The following is an 18731-nucleotide window of genomic DNA, read 5'->3' on the forward strand; positions in this document are numbered from 1 at the left end:
GCAAGTAGAGCTCAAGAGTTGGAAATGGGGGGCAGAGGACAGAGTTTGTCCTTGCCCCAGTGATAAAGACATTTAACTAGACTTGCAGACAGAGGAGGAACAGAAGAACAAGCAGAAGCTGTCCTGTGAGAAAGATCTCTTGGTGCCTTTGTAGCTAGTGCTACAGACATGGTAGGACTCTGTTTTATAATAAAAGCGGAGTAAGCAACCAGGGATAACTAACCCTGCTCTCCTTCACACACCCTACCTCACTGTGCTCCAGTGTATGAACTAGGGGTGTGCAAAATTTTTGTTTTTTCATGATTTGGGTCTATTGGACCCCAAAAACATCAGTATTCCTAATATTCCCAAATACCAATATTGGTATTGTATTGTATTGGGATTTGGGTAAATATTCAAGAAACCCGAATTTATTCGGCTCCATTATACCCTATGGGGACTGTCCCCATAGGTATAATGGGGAATCAATCTGGGGGTATTTGGGGTTCTGGGGGGCTGTTTTTTGAGGCAGAGGCACCAAATTTGTACCAAAGCTGTTTTTAAAAGACTGGCTCAAGCGGTCCAATTCTATGGGCCCCCAAAGAAGGTGCCCCATCCTCCACTGAAACCAATGGAGGAAAAAAGGCATTTAAAGAGTCTGCAGTCTCTTTAAATGTCTGCTGAGTTCACTCACTGAGTTGCGCTGCAACTCAATTGTCTAACAATGCACACCTTTACAAAGGACTGATCAAAATACACTCCATATGTGGCTCTTCACATGATATTCCTGTTAACTCCTTTTCAGTGAAAACAGCACAGTAACCTGTTCTCAAATAATAAAGAAATATAACTTTGCTTGGGGTTGTTACACTTGTGGTTGGCAAAATAGCTCTGCTGTGGTTCACTCCACACACACACACACACACACACACCCCTAAAAATCTTGGTAAATGTTCACTTCAGTGCACACAGACTTCAAGGAACTAAAAATCAATCCATCAAGTCACTGGGCAGATTCCTGCCCAAACTGAGTGTGCATCATTTTGCTACTGAACTATTTTTGGCTCTTAAGTTGATCTTAGCACATTACATAGGATGCTGACCTGTTAGGAAACCAGTGGGTGGGCAGAAATGTGTCTATGTGCCATCTGTTCAGCATGACTATATTAAATATGTATGGCATTCTAATTTGTGCAATTGGAGAACTATGTTAGGTTTGTTTAGAATAGCATGCTGTATTGCTCACTTCCAGTTCAGTCCTGATCTGATTAGTCCTGCCAAAACATGGTTCAGAATTTGCCTGACATAATTAACTTTCAACAAAAACCTTATATTATGCTTTCTCTCCTTCTCAGAGTCAATTCTGACATTATTTTTGTGATGAGAAAGTTTCTGCAGAATAATTCCTTTCCAAACTTTGCAGGATACTTTCAAAAGATATATGACAGGACACCATAGTGAAACTCATTCCAGCTTTGCCCTGGTAGCCAGGGCAAGCAAAACTGGGGCAAAGTAAAGTCCCAGTGTGGGCTTCTTCCAGGGGCCAGGGTTTCTGACATTTTACCAGTGGCATAGGAAGTAGTCTTGCTGAAGCAGTTCTCACACAGAGAAGGTAACATGAGAAGATGTTTTCACAGCCTTCTGTCAGTGTTTAATCCTGCTATGCATCTGAGGAACAGTAATTTAAAATGTGTATGGTTTTAGTATATTCATCTCTAACATTACTTTCTTATCTTATGCTAACTCACATATGTATTCTCCCCACATATGTATTCTCAATGAGGACTATAAATCCTCTGTATTTTACTGTATTTCTTTTTCAGAATAGTGTATTAGAATACTGAATGTAATGCAAGAAACATTGGGATGTTTTGCTGACATGACACTGCATCCACCTCATAGGGCTGCTAAGTGATCTCCACGCCTGGGATGTTCTCGGTTTGCTTCCCACAATTAGAAAAGACACCTTTAGACATTTATCTTCTATTTTGACATATTTATTGCTTTACAGCTGTTGACCTTATAACCTTAGCTTGTTGTTTAGTTCTGACTTTGCATACCTTAAACACCACGTTACAAGTTAATTTGTTGTTAAGTCCCCGTCTATAAGTTTGAATCTTACCTACCATTCCAATGTATTTGAAAAAGTATGCCTTGTTGGTCTTAAAGGTGCCACTGGCCTCTAAATTTGTTCTACTGCTTCAGACCAACACGGCTGACCACCTGGATCCATTACTTTCTTATCAATTATAAGTCAAGTAATTTTTGTACCTTGTGTAAGGCAGGATCTGGAGCAGGATAACTTGCAACCTGACCATATCTAAAATAGTCTCAATAATTTGACTGTTTATTTGTGCCTATCCAACCTTCATATCATTTCCAAATAATCAGTTATTATGTAATAAATATGCAAACTTCTCTCTGGTAAAGGTATCAGACACACTAAATAAATATATAGTGTGCCAAATTCAGTCTCCTTTGAAACAATTTCTGTTCCTCTGATGAACTGATTATTCTGGGCAGTAGGGTTTATTTGCTTGGGGTCCCCCCCCTTTTCCTGAAAGCAGTGCTAAAATAGTTGATATACAGCAGCAAATGGAAGCATGTGTCCAGGAAAGCAAAAGAAGTTATATATAAACCATAATAAGAAATTTCACTCAAGGGTAACATTTTGAATCAATATATCTCATTCTCAACATGGCCATGTCTGTGGATACTTAAATAGGTGGATTGGGGCCATATGCAGACTAATGACATTTTCCTGCAAACTTCGGGACCCCTGAAGGTTTCTTGGAAAATTGGAAACCTGGGGAAAATAGATGGATGGCAGTGAAATCACCCCCAACAGAGGAGCACACCTCTGTTGAGCAGCCAACACTGCCTCCATCTCCCTCCCTTTCTCTGAGGAAGGAAAAAAGCCACTAACCTCAAGGTAGAGAAATAAGCATCAGCTGGATCAGTGCTGCTTTTCCAACCTCCTCCCCCCCAGCATGCCCACATCTGAGCGACCTGTGGGTTGAACTGAAATCCCAAGTACCCCTTGCAGAGTCTGAGGGGGCTGCACCACCATGACGGGCATGGAAGGGGTGATTTGGAGGAAGCAAGAAGGACTGCCTGCCTGTGCAAGGCCCACAGTGAGGACAGAGATGGGTAACCAGGCAAACAGAGCAGTAGGAGAGGGGTAGATGGATAGGCTAAGCAGCAAAAGGGGGGTGGGGTAGGTTGAGCAATGAAGGGGGAAGGGCAAGCAGAAGGACATTGGCTCAGCAGGCAGAAGGACATTGGCTCAGCATTGGCTGAACAGCAAAGGAGGGATGGGCAGGCCAAGTGGCAAAGAGAGAGGCAAGCAGAGTAGCAAAGAGAAGAAGGGCAGGATGGTGAAGAGGCAGGTAAGCAGGCAGAATGATGAGGAGAGGGGTTGTTGGGTAGGCTGTGAAGTAGGGAGGCAGAGCGATGAGGAGAGGGGTGGGTGGGCAACATGCCAGGGGGAGGTATGGACCATACAAAGAGGCAACGAGAAAGGACGTTGGGCAGAATGGCAAGGAGGAAGATGGGGAAGCAGAGTGATGAGGAAAGGGGTGGGTGGCATGGAGACCAGACTGAGGAAAGAGGGGGTAGTGGGTTAGTTGGGGGCCGGTGTTGGGGATATGGGGGAAGGAGTATGACATGGAAGGGAACAGATGGGAGGAATTGGCAATGGGAGGAAAGCATAGAGAAAGGTGGCTGGGGGGGGTCTGCATCAGAAGCCAGAGGAAAAAGCAGGGACCACTGAGGGAATTTACTTGTGTGCTTCTCAAAGGCCCCTGCCCATTCCATCATATATTCTTAGTTTTTATAAATAAAACAAACCCAGTGCATTGGATTCAAAACACAATGGATGGCTACATAACCTTTACTTAATCAGCACAGCTGGTGTTTCTACAGTGCCAGTGCAAATAAAATTATGTACAGGAAGCTTCCCTTGAGTTAATGTTATATTTCCTGGGCTTTACAAGCTCCCTTTGAGAGTTAATTTCCTCTACATTTCTCTGGGATAACTTTATGTTTTCCAGTTTTCACACGCTCCCTTTGAAAGTTAATTTCCTCTACTTTTTCCTCAAAGAAAGGCAAACAGCTATATCAGCAATTAAGAAAAAAATTATTAAAAGGACCTCTGACTCATGAGGGAAGATTTTAATTCTCTAATATCTAAATGCGTTTGCAAGTTGCTAACTATTCTTTCCCTCTCTAAATGTGACTGATGCAACTTGGCATTTTTAGATATCTTCATAGAACAGAAGAACTGGTTTTGCAGGTACTGAGAAAATGAACAGAGTAAATGAAATCAAGGAAGGAAGCAAATTCCAAAAGTAAGTCAACCTAGAAAAAAATACTGTTTCCTTCAAAATATCAATACTCAACTGGGGCAATAAAACCAGCATTTTCACAGATTTTCATCAGCTGCAACAGTTTTGCACAGAGCAGGTTACTATAAAATATTTAGTTCTGAAAAGCGATCTTGTATTTAGAGTTATGGTATCTCTCTTGCACAACCTATTAAGAAAATTAACACCTCTCTAAAAGCAGTTACAACATTACATATTTTTTTAAAAATAAAGTCCATCCCAATCAGAGTCCACCATTTTCAGCCTGCTGCCTCATCTGTCTCATTCTTAGTGTTCTGAATTACCACGACTGATTTCCAATTAGTCTTTAGACACTTCAGGTTAAGAGGAGCAAATAAAGCACTGCCTTAAATTCACCAACAAATTATTACAAATTCACTCTCCTCCCTATATCAGTAAGCAGGGGTAGTTTCGTAGAAAAAGAGTTAGAGGAACTCATTAGCATAACTAATTAGCATATGCCACACCCCCTGACATCAGGGGCCCGGCGGTGGACCTGCAAGGCTGGCGGGAGTGCGAGGAAGCCCCGCCAAGGCCCTCCCTGGCCCCAGGCAGGCAGGGGGTGGGGAGAGGCGGGGAGGAAGCAACTTACTCTCCCTCTTCTCCTGCCTCCTCCTGGCGGAATGAGGGCCGGAAGCGGGGCGGCCGGAAGCAAGGGGCGGGGCTTCATCATGTGCCCCGCCCCCGCACCTCACCCGGGGGAACTGCAATCCCCCATGATCCCCCCCAAAATGACCTATGTCAGTAAGCCAATATAGTGGGGTTTTTTAAAGCATCCTTGTTTATCTGAAATCACTATATAAGTTTGGGCTAAATGACTCTGTAGTATAGATCTAGGTGAGGTGCTGCACTGGCAACTAGTAATGGAAGAGTAGCATTGGGCAGGTGGGGTTTGGGGAAGGGAGGTACTTCAGCAAGGTATAATGCCATGGATTCTGTCCTCCAAAGCAGCCATTTTCTTCAAGGGAAATGATTTCTGTAGTCTGGAGATCACTTGCAATTCTAGGAGATCTCTGGGTCCCACCTGAAGGCTGGCAACCTTAGGTTCAGGACAGGCACCCCCCACACTCCTCTGCCAGCTTGTGTGCCAAATGGCACAACTTTGGCATGTAGGCTCAGTTCTTTCCCAAAGCAGCTGAAGAAAGTCTATGAGGTCCCGGCAACACCACAGGGGAGCAGGATGGGAGAAGGTGATGGGAATGGTTGATCAGTGTCATCAACCCCAGACTTATGATGCCGCCTGCTAAGTACCAAGTGAGCCACTGAGACTTGGCAGCTCCTTCCAGTGTGTCTGGCCAAGTACAACCCTCACCCCCACCCCCACTGGCAGAGTGTTAGCTGGCATGCCAACATCATCGCAAACAGATATTGTTTATTTTTTCCAGCCCTGGGGTCCACAAGGCTGCCTACCACTGGTCAGCTACAGGAATCTATTTTAAGCAGTTCAGGTATCAATTCATATATGTTGCTAACTGCAATGGCATCTGTTCTTATTTCTGTTGCTTTTCAGCTGCTGTTTCCTATGTTTCTCTATTCCAGGGGAAATTAAAATCTTCAAATTGTACAAATTTGCCGCATTTCACTATTAAAATAAACTTATGATAGTATCTTAAGACAGTGCCAGGTGGGCTTCCGGTCTGTGGATCAGCGAATGCCACAGTATGGTTGCAAAGGCAGCTGTGGTGTTGTCAGCGATCATATTCCTTACGGCTTGTAATTCATCCATGTGGGAAGTTGGTATACAGAGATTCCACATCCATGATGGCCAAAATAGTATTCTCTGGAAGGTTGTTCAAAGATTGTATTTTCCTCAGAAAGTCTGTGGTGTCGTAAAAATAACTAGGAGTGTTGATGGTGGTACTATGTATATGGTGGCACTACATATATGGAAAATGAAAAGTTGACCCGCCAAAGAAGTGTGTTTGTGTCCTTCAATGAGCTTTGCTGCTGAAAGGAAACTCTCCCATTTTCTTAACTCCTTACTATATATGAGATCATAGGACAAACTATCTTAAGCTGTGACCCTAAGCACACTTATTTCAAAATACATTCCTGTGCAACTGAATAATATTTACTTTTATTTGGAGTCAAGATGCCTGACTTGAGGTACTTGCAGATAGCCAACATCTCTTTGCAGGCAACTTCAGGCATCGTTTAATCTGTGTGCAATAAGTGACATTGTTAAAATGAATGGAAGGCAGCTGGCCAAATGTTCAACCAAACAACCCCACCAAAAAGACAGTGTCAGATGTTTCCCATAAACTTTGCAGAGAGAGGCACCAGGGAAATCAGCAGGGGCACCATGCTAAAGAAACCAGAGAAGCCAACTCCAGTTTCAGCCATAACATGAAATGCCATAAAGACCATAAATACTGCATTCCTTAGTGAGAGTCCCAAAAGACGCACTTGGATGTTTCTAAAGCTTACAGGAAAATGTGTGTCTACCATTGTCTGGTTTATTTATAAGCATTACCTCCTTAATGGTTTAATAATAGTTTGTTTAAATCATTTTTTTAAAGTTATGTTTAGAAATTGCTTTTAAATTCCACTCTGTGGAAGTAGTTGTCATGTGCTGCTCTTTTTTCCTGCACTTACACAATATGGACTATTGCTTTTTATAGTTTAAATTGTGTGACTTATACTGTAAAATGAATCCACACAAATTCTGTTTTCAAATTTTGATGGAACTTTTAAAATAATCTGATGTTAACAGTGTATATAAACATCTGTGCCTACCAAAACACTGGGACATTTTTTAAAGATGTTCCTAAAACAGCCTTTCTCTCCCCCCCTTTTTTGTATTCTTGTCTGCTGAGGAAGTTTATAGTACAATGAGATAAACATCAAAAATAGCTAAGATTGTTTACACTGCACCTCTACAGATGGAGTTTGACATCATTTGTGTACAAGTCTGAATGGCATGGCCAGTTAAATCAGTTAGATAACCCAGGCCAATATTCTTGTGCTTTCTAGAGCATGGAGCCCTGTCACTCTTTCTGCCAACCAGTGTATATGGGATTGGTAGTTTTATGACACAGCAGTCTCTAAAACTATTTTTTCAACAAATGCATGATGAAACAACATATGTTAAACAGAAGAAACATTATAAAAATGGTTTTAAAAAGTGATCTGAGAGGTCCAGCATTGTATCTCCTCAATTAAGGACACTTTGGGTTCTACTTTTTATGTATCCCATTAATGGCGTATCTCAGAAGTAGCTATAGCACTAAACCAGAAGCTGAGATTTGGCACTTCAGTTGCTGCTTTGGACTGTATCAAGGATTAACACGTAGCTAATCCTTGTAGGCTATGTTGTGACACTCACAACACTATGGGTTGGAGCACTACATGCTCAACAAAGTATAATCCCTGGAATCAGTATTTTATTCCTTTTTTTCTTGTGAAATATTCTGCAGAATGTCTTTTCACCCTTTGGAGAAGATAATGAAAATTGGAAAAATTTCCAACTCATATTTAAATAAATATATAATTTAAATATTCTTAACAAAATTTAAGTAATGATGGCAAAGAAGGCAAATGCACCATGTACAAGGTTGTCCATGCTTCATATCCTATGTTTGGTCTATTTAACCCGATTGATTTGCAGCACAACAGCCCCAACAACTATAGACAGATTATATTTACATACCCACAGAAAAATCTATCATCCAAAAATTGTCTGCCCCCATGACTGCTGAAAACCAAAAAGAAGAGTAGGTGTTTGTGCTATAGTAAATTCTCAGACCTGGGAAAATTGGTAGACATATTTAAATGTCCCTAGAGGACTAGTCATTAGAAATAAGGCTTCAAAAGGAGGAGAGAGGTATTGGGAATAAATGAGTTTACCCATGCATGCCTCCTTTTCACTTAGATTAATGGCCTCAATTAGACTAAAAAGATAACTGTCCAATGTTTTGTTTTTATGTGAAATAATAAGAAAATGTAAATACGTCTGCAATGAATTATGCATCTAATCACTGGTACATAAAACATGCAAAATAAAGCTATAAAAGCAACATTCCTTGAAATATACTAGAAAATAAACTAAGTTTATAATTAATGGAGCCATACTGTTAGATTGTTTTTGGTTTTGGAAACCTAATTAGAATTTGGTTAGGTGAAACAGTTGCTTCTTTTTGCATTCATGTGAACTTTATTAGGGGTATTAATGAAATGCACCCATAATAATTCTACCCTGCATTTTGGCATTCTGAATTACCAGATTCTGTTTCTGGAATGGCACTGACGCATTAATAAACTACCTTCATTCTGGTTTTGTTCATACTATTGTGCTTGCACAGTTTTCTGTGGGTCTCTGCATTTCTCCCTTACCTGTTGCCCATTACAGGATGCCTAGCCCATGTGTATATTGGTTAAAACATATAGCACAAGAAAGAAGCATGATGTTTCCCACATTAAAAGACGTAGCTTGTGGCCATACCAAGCTTGAAGTCAGGGTGTGTTGCCCGAATGCTGGCAAACCCAGTGGAACCTCCTCTTAAGAGAATCCACACAATGGGGGAAGTGAATTTAATTATTTGCACCATTTGGAATATAATTAATAAAACCCTGTTTCACCAATGCATTGTCAGATTTCTTCATTTCATGGTATGGGTAAAGGTAAAGGTAAATGTTCCCTTGCTCGAAAGCCAGTCGAATCCGACTCTAGGGTTGCAGTGCTCATCTCCGTTTCAAAGCCAAAGAGCCAGCGCTGTCCGAAGACATTTCCGTGGTCATGTGGCTGGCATGAGTAAACGCCGAGGCGCATGGAACGCTGTTACCTTCCCACTGAAGTGGTACCTATTTATCTACTTGCAATTTCTTGCTTTCGAACTGCTAGGTTGGCAGGAGCCGGAACTAGAGACGGGAGCTCACTCCGTCATGCGGCACACTCAGGTCTCGAACTGCTGAACTACCGACCTTCCACAGCCTGCAGTTCAGCGTCTTAACCACTTGAGCCACCGCAGCTCCTAAGGTATGGGTGCAAACATTTTAAAAAAGGGATGACTATATTTTGCATAAAATTATGATGGTAAAAATTTATCAGTCCAACTTTAGAACCTTTGTATTATGCCTACAGAAAGTATGAGTACGGAGTGAATAAAAGACGTAACAATAAGAAAGAATAATGGTTGTATTTGGCTTTTCACAATTAAGGTGATCAGTAATGAATGAACGCACATGCTCTGCCTACAGTCATTTTACTCTGTGCTGCAAAGCTGCTGGCAAAAACATGTCTTGGAGTACCTGTGTGCCCGAAAATGGGGAAACCATCAGCCCTGCTACCTTAGTGTTCACTAACAGATCTTCCTCTAGTACAAAGAACATACCTCTTCTGGCAGAGCAAGACTCCTTGCATCAGTAGAAGGATCCTTGTTTTAGAGGAAGGTTTCATCACTGATGGATTGCAAACTTTGCATACAGCTCTAAGGCTACAGTGCTCAACTTACCACAGAGTAAATGCTATTGAGCTGAACCAACTTACTTCTGAATACATTCATCAAGAACTGTGCCATAAATCTTGTACCAGAGGTGGAGGGCCTCTCCCCCTGAGAAGTCATTTATGCACATGTTAATCCTCTAATATGATGCATGCTGTCATTTGCACACAATACCCTTCTGCTGTCTATGAAGGGCAAGCAGGATAATTTCCACACCAGAGAGTGAATAGGCAGAACCTCGGCAACGTATACGTAATTGATTTATTTCCACAAATAAGTGTTACAGTATCATAATATAACTAAAAAAGGATAGCTTTTCATAGTTATCAGTATTGTAAATGGGTCAGATTGCTCTTATGTTGCATATGTTCGGGTTCCACAGAAAAGGCAGTGCAGTCTCTACTATTCCTGGGATTCAGTGCTTTGGGGCCCAGTTTACTTATTTCTTTCTCTGGATGTGTATAACAGTTAATGCAACTGATAAAACAGGTTAAGGCTGAGTTCAGACTGGCAGTTTGAAGCAGGAGGGAGTCGTTGCAAAAAAGAGCTGGAACAAAGTGTTCCGAGTTTCCCCGGTCATACTGTGCGGACTGATGCGGGAGCATACCGGGAGGAGGTGCAAGGGAGCATTCACACTGTTGGCCCAGAGGTGCAGCTGTAAGAGGTGTTTTACTTGTGGCAGACACCTAGGCGCATGGGCGCCTAGGCGCATGGGTGCAGCTGCAAATAGGGCAGGATCTGGCCGTTGTGGGTTATAGGCACATCTGGCGACATCACTACCCCATCTTCAAGGCAATCACCTGCACCTTCCTGGTGCCAGAGTGAGGCTAGGAGGTCAGTCAGCGTGAACAGCCGGCACACATTATTAACACAGGCTGTTCCTGGCTTTTAGCGGTTATCGTTCACACTTCCGGGAAGTAGAATGAAGCGGGATAAACGGGCTCTCCAGGGTTTGCTACCACTTTCACCAGGTATCTTTTAAACCTGGGAGGGAAGCATTACAAGACAAGTTGAGTATGGGTGGGGAACGCCGGACAGATGTGCCTGTGTGAACGGCCGCTTGTGAAACATTACTCACACGTGCCTATATTGGGGCAAACTGCCAGTCTGAACTCGACCTAAGACTCCTCAGTCTTTTTTCTTTGTGCTTTTGTAATGTACTGCCGCCTTTCCACGTGTAAGGCATCAGCCTGACATGCCCGGACTTGCCCGGGCTGGCCAGGCACAATTCATCTGTAGCTTCAGTCGATAGACAAAGGATCCGAAGGATCCTAGCCGGCCCAATCAAAGGGCTAGCTTCCCAGCCAGGAGACCAATGGTCGCCCGGTTATTGTAAATAGCCAACGGGAGTAGGGGGTGTGTTTAGGTGTACTTGGTGGCGGGCTTTCTGAACGCATATAAACCGGCCTGTGAGCGGGTTTCCTTTGTCTTGTTCCTGATCTAATAAAGTACTCTTGCTGAATCACTCTTGCTGAATCACTCCACGTTCCGAGTACTTTTCACTCCTGAATCCAGAATTATCTCAGGGAGACTATCTTGTTGCCTACAGGGAGTCAGGACAGCATACAACAGGCTTTAGGAATGAAGTGATGGGGAAAAAATGTGTTGACTGTGGTTCTGAACTGACACTAACCTTCAAGTGAACAACTCGAATGCTCAGCTCGCTCGACCATCGCGCCCGCCTCACCCGGTCCTCCGAGCGTCCAAGAGCTCCCGCGGAAATGTCGGAGCAAAACGCCACCTCCGCTCCCTCCTCTGCTTCCACCTCCTCATCCTCCGGGCCCAACGCATCCTCCGGGGTCGCCAGCAGGAACCTCGCACGAAGGCATCGCTCCGTTTGACTTGGCCCACCCCGAACGATGGACCACATGGGTGAGGATCCTCAAGCACTACCTCGCCTGCATGCGGGTCACCGACGCCGAATTGAAGAGGTCCCAGCTCATCTGGCTGTGTGGGATGGACACCCTGCTCCTTTTGCAGAACCTGATCTCACCTAAGGAGGTGGAGGAGGTGAGCTTCGAGGCCCTCATCACGGCTCTCACGGCCCATCTAGCGCCACAGCCAGCTCTGGGTAGAGAACTTCTTGGAGACTTGGAGGGTGGAGCAAGGGAAGGGCATGGTTTGGGGTGGAGAAGAAGCTCAGCCAGGCAAAATGCCATAGAGTCTGCCTTCTGGAGCAGCCATTTTCTCTGGGGGAACTGATGTCTGAAAATCTGAAGACCAGCTGTAATTCCAGGAGATCTCCAGTTACTGCCTGGAGACTGGCAATCCTCCCCCCACACTGGTGACGCACAATGAAAAGTATTCTGCTGGAGGGCCATCAGGAGGAATATGCACAGGTTTCAGTGGTTTATTTTATATGGAAGAGTAGAGGGAGCATAACAGCATAGATCTAAAACATCCAGAAAAGTTGGGATTGTAGTTGTAGGTGTTCAGCCTTCAAGTAACCATTATTGTATGTTTCAAAATGAAGACTATCTAGTTATAGATCTAATAGTTAAAAGACTTCTTAAATATTATGAAACTTATTTTTACTTCTCCTGCATGATCTCACTTGTGCAATATGATTAACATAAAATAAATAGCTTTTGGTATGTTGTTGCACATCCATAAAAGTGGGCAGTAGAATGAGGGCTAGTAAGTCAGTGTTGAGGCTACGCTTGGTTCTTCTGATAAAAACTATGTTGTCTCATGGAGGCAAGAAATCGGGTTAACATAGAATATCTTAATTTTTGCACTTCAAAAGCATACTAATTAACAGTAAAGAAAATACTCGTACCCTTTCTATTTGTTTGTACTCACAGAGATTTCAATTTATTTGTGGGATTTTACATAAATTTTGTTCACCTACACAACTAAAATTAGTCAAAGGAGAACACAGCCCCATGGTCCTGCTGTCTTCTTCAGACTCATGAAAAATCTGCAGTATTTGGCTGCGGTCACACACACTAAAGAATCCACTCCAATGCACTTTCCAACTAGATTTTGGCAGTTCACACAATAAAATCCAGTTGGAAAGTACACTGAAAGTGGATTGAAAGTGGATTATTTCGTCTGTGTGACACAGCCTTTGACTACCTTTAAATATAGAAAACTACTTCCAGATTACTGTCTTCATGAATAAAAACAAACAAACAAACCACACAGCAGCAATTCTGATGTGATTCAACTAATGACTGAAATTAAAAGAGGGCAATTTATGACAAAAAAGACTGTAAAGAAAAAAGGCTCAGGCTCAAACGCAAACTCTGCCAACCTTTGCTACAACAACCAAGTACATTTTCTTTTATGCACTCTGCATTCCACAGGGCCACATGCTGAGGTAATACAACCTCTTTCCAGAGCATGTTTTGGAAACACAGATGGAGTTTTTGACTGCCCATATGGCAAAAACTAGCTATTGCAACTAGACAGCTGCAGGAAATGGGCAACATCAGTTCTAGAACTATTCTTGAACTGTGTGTGTGCATTTTTACATTTTGTAGGAGCTTCTGAAATTTGTTATCACCCACAGACACTTGTTTTTTAAAAAAGTATTTATACATAGAATAAAATAATACCTGTTATTATGATGCATTCCTGACATTAAAAATTAAATCAAGTTTAGAAACATCTATCAGAAGCATGTGAGGATGTATCTTTTGATTGATCAACATAAACTTGGTACTTAAAAAAATTGCTTTAGTTTCTGTTTCTCCTTGAAATATTAGTTTTACTAATAACTTAGTGACAAAGCATTATTGTGTGTTTTTTATATGAGTAAGTACACAATCTGGCCAAATTTAAAATACTTTAAAAATATTTTTTTGTGTGTCAACAATAAATACACAGCTAGAGAAACATGACAATTAACAAAACAGCAGAAAATCAAAACTAAAAAGAGCACTTTTAAATCCCTTACTTTTCAATGTGATAGCAGATTCCTAACTGTACAATTGAAATCGAAGGGACTAGATTTGACTGGATCATGCTTTTACGTATGAACCATGTAAGTATAGAGAATACACCAGAATCCAGGGGTGGATTGGCTTAATGGTCACTGAGAAAGTTTGCCACCGGGGCCATCCCAGCCCCAACCAAGGGGCAGCCCTCACCATAAGGCTGGTCCAGTCTGCCATAAGCCAGTGACTTCCACACAGCACAAGGAATCGGGTCTCCCCACCATGATGCAGGCCAAGGAAAAGATCCACCAGGTCTGGTCCACCTCCCCCGGCATGTGGAGAAGGGTGTGCTCTGCCCAGGTCCCCTGCCCTAAAAGGTGCAGGAAAAGACACATCCAGCCCAGCCTAGCCTTATTTCCTGTGCACAGCATTGTCTTCGCCTCCCTGCCCCAAGCAGCACAGGCAAAAATGTGCCCAGTCCATCCTCCCCCTTCCTGTGCTGTGTGGCATGAAGAAGGCCCAACCTGGCCTCGCCCCCCTGGAGTGGGGGAAGAACACAAGTGCAGCAAAGGACATGCCTGGAGAGGGGGACAGGACCCCATTTAGCCAGAGGTTGGGGCCCCTTTCCAGAGCAGTTTTTTCTCTCATTCTGCTCCTGCAGAATCTAAGGTCCATTGCCAAGAAATGGGGAAATGACAAATATCAGAGTGCTTATCATCTCCCTTTCCCCAATCCTGTAGTATCACTGTACAGCATTACTGTCCAGAAGAAACTGCCTGCATGAGCTGATCTTTCATATTAATCTGGGTAGAGGTGGCAGTTTTTCTGTTGCAGCTCTTATATGATCCACAATTAGGACTGGCATTGCAATATACAGCAGCAAGGATACAACTTATACATTCGGCTGAGAATGCATGGTTGGTCCAAGGTCACGCAGCAAGGTTCCATGGCAAAGCTGGGTCTCCCAGATCCTAGTCAGACATTTTAACCACTGCTCCACACTGGCTGAACACTGGATCTACATTTTTTTTTGAACACTGGATCTACATGGTAAGCCACTGTCTACCACATGACCGACAATAGCTGCCATGTGCATTAGCTCAGCCATAACATGACAGGCGTATGTCGCTCTCAGCAAGTGGTGTAAATAAATATGAATACATTCCATACACTAAGAACAAATATATATCTATGATGCTTATATATCACATATAGAAAGAATAACAAGAAGTAAAAATTAGACTTTTTTGACCTGTTGTTTTATAGTGAGATAATAATGGCTGTTTTAAGAGAAGAAGAGAAGAGATTGGATTTATACCCCGCCCTTCACTCAGAGTCTCAGAGTGGCTTACAATCTCCTTTCCCTCCCCACAACAGACTGGGAGGTAGGTGGGGCTGAGAGAGCTTTTTTGAGAACTGCTCCTGAGAGAACAGCTTCGACAGAACTACAGCTTGCCCAAGGTCATCCAACAGCTGCAAGCGGAGGAGTGGGGGAATCAAACCCGGTTCTCCCAGATTAGAGTCCACGCACTTAGCCACTACACCAAACTGGCTCTTTTAATATCCTGCTTTTGTACACTTTAACGTTTTTTTAAATCCAGCACATGAGAATGTCTTCTTTAGAATGCTAAGAAATCTCTCTTCTTCTTATAACAATAAAATATTACAAACAGATGATTCAGAAAGTCACCTAAGATCAAGTTCACATGTAGAAAGAGAGCTACTGAGCCCAAAGGTGTTGCCAGCAGTACTACACACAATTTTTTTCCCCTTTATCAGCAAGCCTATCTGGGACAAATGCAAAGAATGTATGCAAGATGCACTGATACTGTGGAATCCTGCCTGGAGCTGATGTTTGAACTAAACCTTTTGGAAGGACCCTCTCCTATGCATGTTTGATGGTTCCCTGGGAATCTTATCTCACTTTAAGGTAATGGCTGATTGTTTCACTGGCACTGCTTGGGATGAGGTGGGTTAGAAATTCAAATAATAACAATATGCGCATAGTAAGCAATGGCCCTCTCCCAAGAAAATGCATTTTTACAACCACGGAGAGGAGGATAATAATTTTTGAAGTCAAAAGATTTGACAGCCTGCTAACTCTGTCTGCGCCTTTGGAAAACTGTGCACCTTTGTCAATAAATGGCTTTCTCCCCCCCCCCACCACCACCATTCACCCATTAGATCTCAGCAGGTAATCTCGAGTCGAAGCTGATCTTGGTTAGCAAACAAGCTTGATCTTTAAACCGAGACCTTTGGCCACGTCCGCTCCCCCCCCCCCCCCCCCCAGCAACTCCAGCCAAGGGCCCCAGCCGCGACCACCCCAGCAGAGAGACTTCCCTCCTCGGCGGAGCCAGACAGAAGCTCCATATCGCACAGCCGCAGGGGAACAGATGGCCCAGCAGAGAACAAGAACGGCGGGGAGGAAGGAACCCCCCCCCCCCCAGAAAAGGTGCCTCGAACCCTCCCAGCCGTCCGCACCCGCGGCCAGCCCGCCGAAGGCTGGAGCGCCCCCTCCGGAGCCAGCGCCCGCCCGCCCGCCGCGGAAGCCCTGCGCCCGCTCGGCTGGCGCTTTACCTGAGGAGCGACCGGCTCGGAGGGACCTCCGGCGCGCAGCCCTGCTCCCCTCGGGAGGGAGTGTACGAGTGGTAGGCTGTGAGCACCACGCTGCCCGAGTCGTTGACCTCCATCCTGCGAGGCGCGTGTCTTGCCCCGCCGCTGCCTGCACGAAGGGCTCACAGAAGCCCAGGCATGGCCCCCGCCGGCCAAGCGCCCCAGGCTCCCCGGCCGACTGGGCAGGCGAGGCGGCGCTCTGCCTCCTGCCAGAGGAGCGGCATTAGCATAGGTCGCCACACGCCGCCCCCCCCCGCGCGCGCACGCGCACGCGCGCGCGCTCGCAGGAGGAGGACGTCGGGGACAGGAGAAACCTGAGGAGGCGAAGCCTTCCTGGCACACGAGCGCGGCCGGCGGCGGAATCCCACGCGCCGCTTTGTAGGTTTCCCCTCCAAGAACGAGCTCCAAGAAGAATCTCTCTTGCGCCACAGAGAAGTAGAGAAACGGACACGGGCCCCTTTCTCCAAGCTCAGCAATGATCTGAGAAGAACCCGGGGCGAAACAGAAATGGCCAGAAGCGGACTTGACTCAAGAATGTGGAACTGAGTGAATTGTGGGCGCCAAAAGAGTGCGTGCGACCCTTTTCATTTCGGGCAGCAAAGTGGCTAAGGCCGGTAGAGAGGAAGCTTCTGCCACAAATTCAAAATCTTGCAGACTTTCAAAAACTCACTTTGAGACTATCAAATGTTTTAAAATTCTGCATTTGATCCTGAAGGATCCTGTACAAGCAAAAATATATATATATTGGCGATGAATTTTAAAGCCCCCTCCCCCAAGCAATCAGTCCAATAGCATGCACAACTGGGAATGCTGAGCAGAATTCAAATCAGGAAGGAACACAACATTGAACAAGCAATTTCAAATTAGGCTAATTTGTTTGAGACTATTTCCTCAGTTCTATTTGACATATCACTTGACATTCCATTCAGTCCTGTTCTTACATCAAGATGGCTTCAAGAAAAGTGCTCACTAAATCCAGCAGGTTGGGCAATATTCTGTGCTAAATCAGCAGCACGTCAAGAATATGCAAACAGACTGTGAAGAGCTGTTGTGGGCAAACATAAGTGACACATAATCCATACAAGGTAGGAGGTGTTGTGATTCTGGGCTAAAGCTGATTTGAGAAGAGATATGCAACCTCTTCTGAATGGAGTTATCGGAGCTCCCCTGAAGGATCACAGATTGAGTAAACTCCTGAATCCACTACTGCTGCTTGGGGAAACAGGTTATGGAGATGGACGGAACTGTTTTTACCTGTTTAAACTGGTTTACTAACTGTTCCGGGAGAAAGCAGACCTTTCCACAGTTTGATAATATCCAGATTACTGTAAAACACTATGTAAGGCTATCTTAGAAGAATGTTTGGAATTTCAGAATGTTTGGAATCTGGTTGCAGGTTCTCAATTAGGATCTACCATGATGAACAGATCATTCTAGTACTATGTCAACTGCATGGATTTCCTACTTGCAAATGGGCCAATTCAAAATTCTGATTTCACTTTTAACTTACTTTGGGACTTGGAACCTCTCACCTGCCTGAGCCTTGAGATGAGTTCACAGTGTCCTGCTTCATGAGCTCAAACTTTCAGAAGTGGGATATGAAACAAACAGGACAGAGTCGTTTTGTTTGCTGTCTTCAGGCTATGGAAATTTTTTGCCTTGTGTGATCACCTGGCGTGATCATCTGGCCTATCCTTCTGGTGTTCTGTTGGACCTCATATATTCTGGAGGGCCTGTGGAACTGGGTGTTTTCCTGCACTGATGCATTTGTTTTACCTACTGCAGCAGCTTTTAAATATTATTTGTTTTGTTGATGCTACTTTTTATGTTTAAAAATATGTTTGTTTTATGTTGCTGAAGCAACTTTTTAAAAATCTGCACAGCCAATCAGCTCTCCAGTGGCCAGTCAGAAAACCTGCAGGGCAACACCTGGCCCCTTCTACTTCTGAGGACACTTAGGAGGTGCCAGATAAGAAGTCATCTAGCACCATGGAACCCATGGATACCACGTTGGGGACTCCTGCCATATTGTTCATTACTGGCATGTCATACTCATCTCTCTATATAATAATTGTCCTTTGGTGGTGGCACGTTGCTGAACATTCCACACGTTCCCAAATCAGTAGGCTCCCTGATGTGTCACTCAGAAACTGTCCCTATCCACTGGCTGCATTGTCTGAGTCCCGCCTCCAATGTTCTAAACAGTTTGCTGTTCCTCTCCCCCCATAGCCAGTCGGAACACAGAGGCCATTTGCTGATTGGCCTTTGCCTCTAACATTCTAAACAGTTTGCTGTTGGGAGCCATTGAAGGGGTCCTGAGGTAAAATACATATCCCAATCTTCCTGTGAATGGTCACTGGAGTTGCCAGTCTCCCTGTGGGGCCTGGAGAAATCACCATGTTCCCCAGCCACAGCACATCATTTACCCTAAA

General features: G+C 44.1%; 1 protein-coding gene across 1 annotated transcript in view; it reads right to left on the bottom strand.

Annotated features, from left to right (window-relative positions):
• Positions 1-16534, bottom strand: part of ARHGAP28 (Rho GTPase activating protein 28) — a 104429-nt gene extending 87895 nt beyond the window's left edge. Inside the window, exon 1 of the mRNA XM_015413936.1 lies at positions 16264-16534. Coding sequence (XP_015269422.1) covers positions 16264-16376 — 113 coding nt within the window. The 5' untranslated portion in view covers positions 16377-16534. The remainder of the gene's footprint in view (positions 1-16263) is intronic.
• Positions 16535-18731: the final 2197 nt, after the last annotated feature.

The sequence above is a fragment of the Gekko japonicus genome, unplaced genomic scaffold, assembly GCF_001447785.1.
Source record: "Gekko japonicus isolate JY-2015 unplaced genomic scaffold, Gekko_japonicus_V1.1 scaffold1817, whole genome shotgun sequence".
Lineage (NCBI taxonomy): Eukaryota > Metazoa > Chordata > Lepidosauria > Squamata > Gekkonidae > Gekko > Gekko japonicus.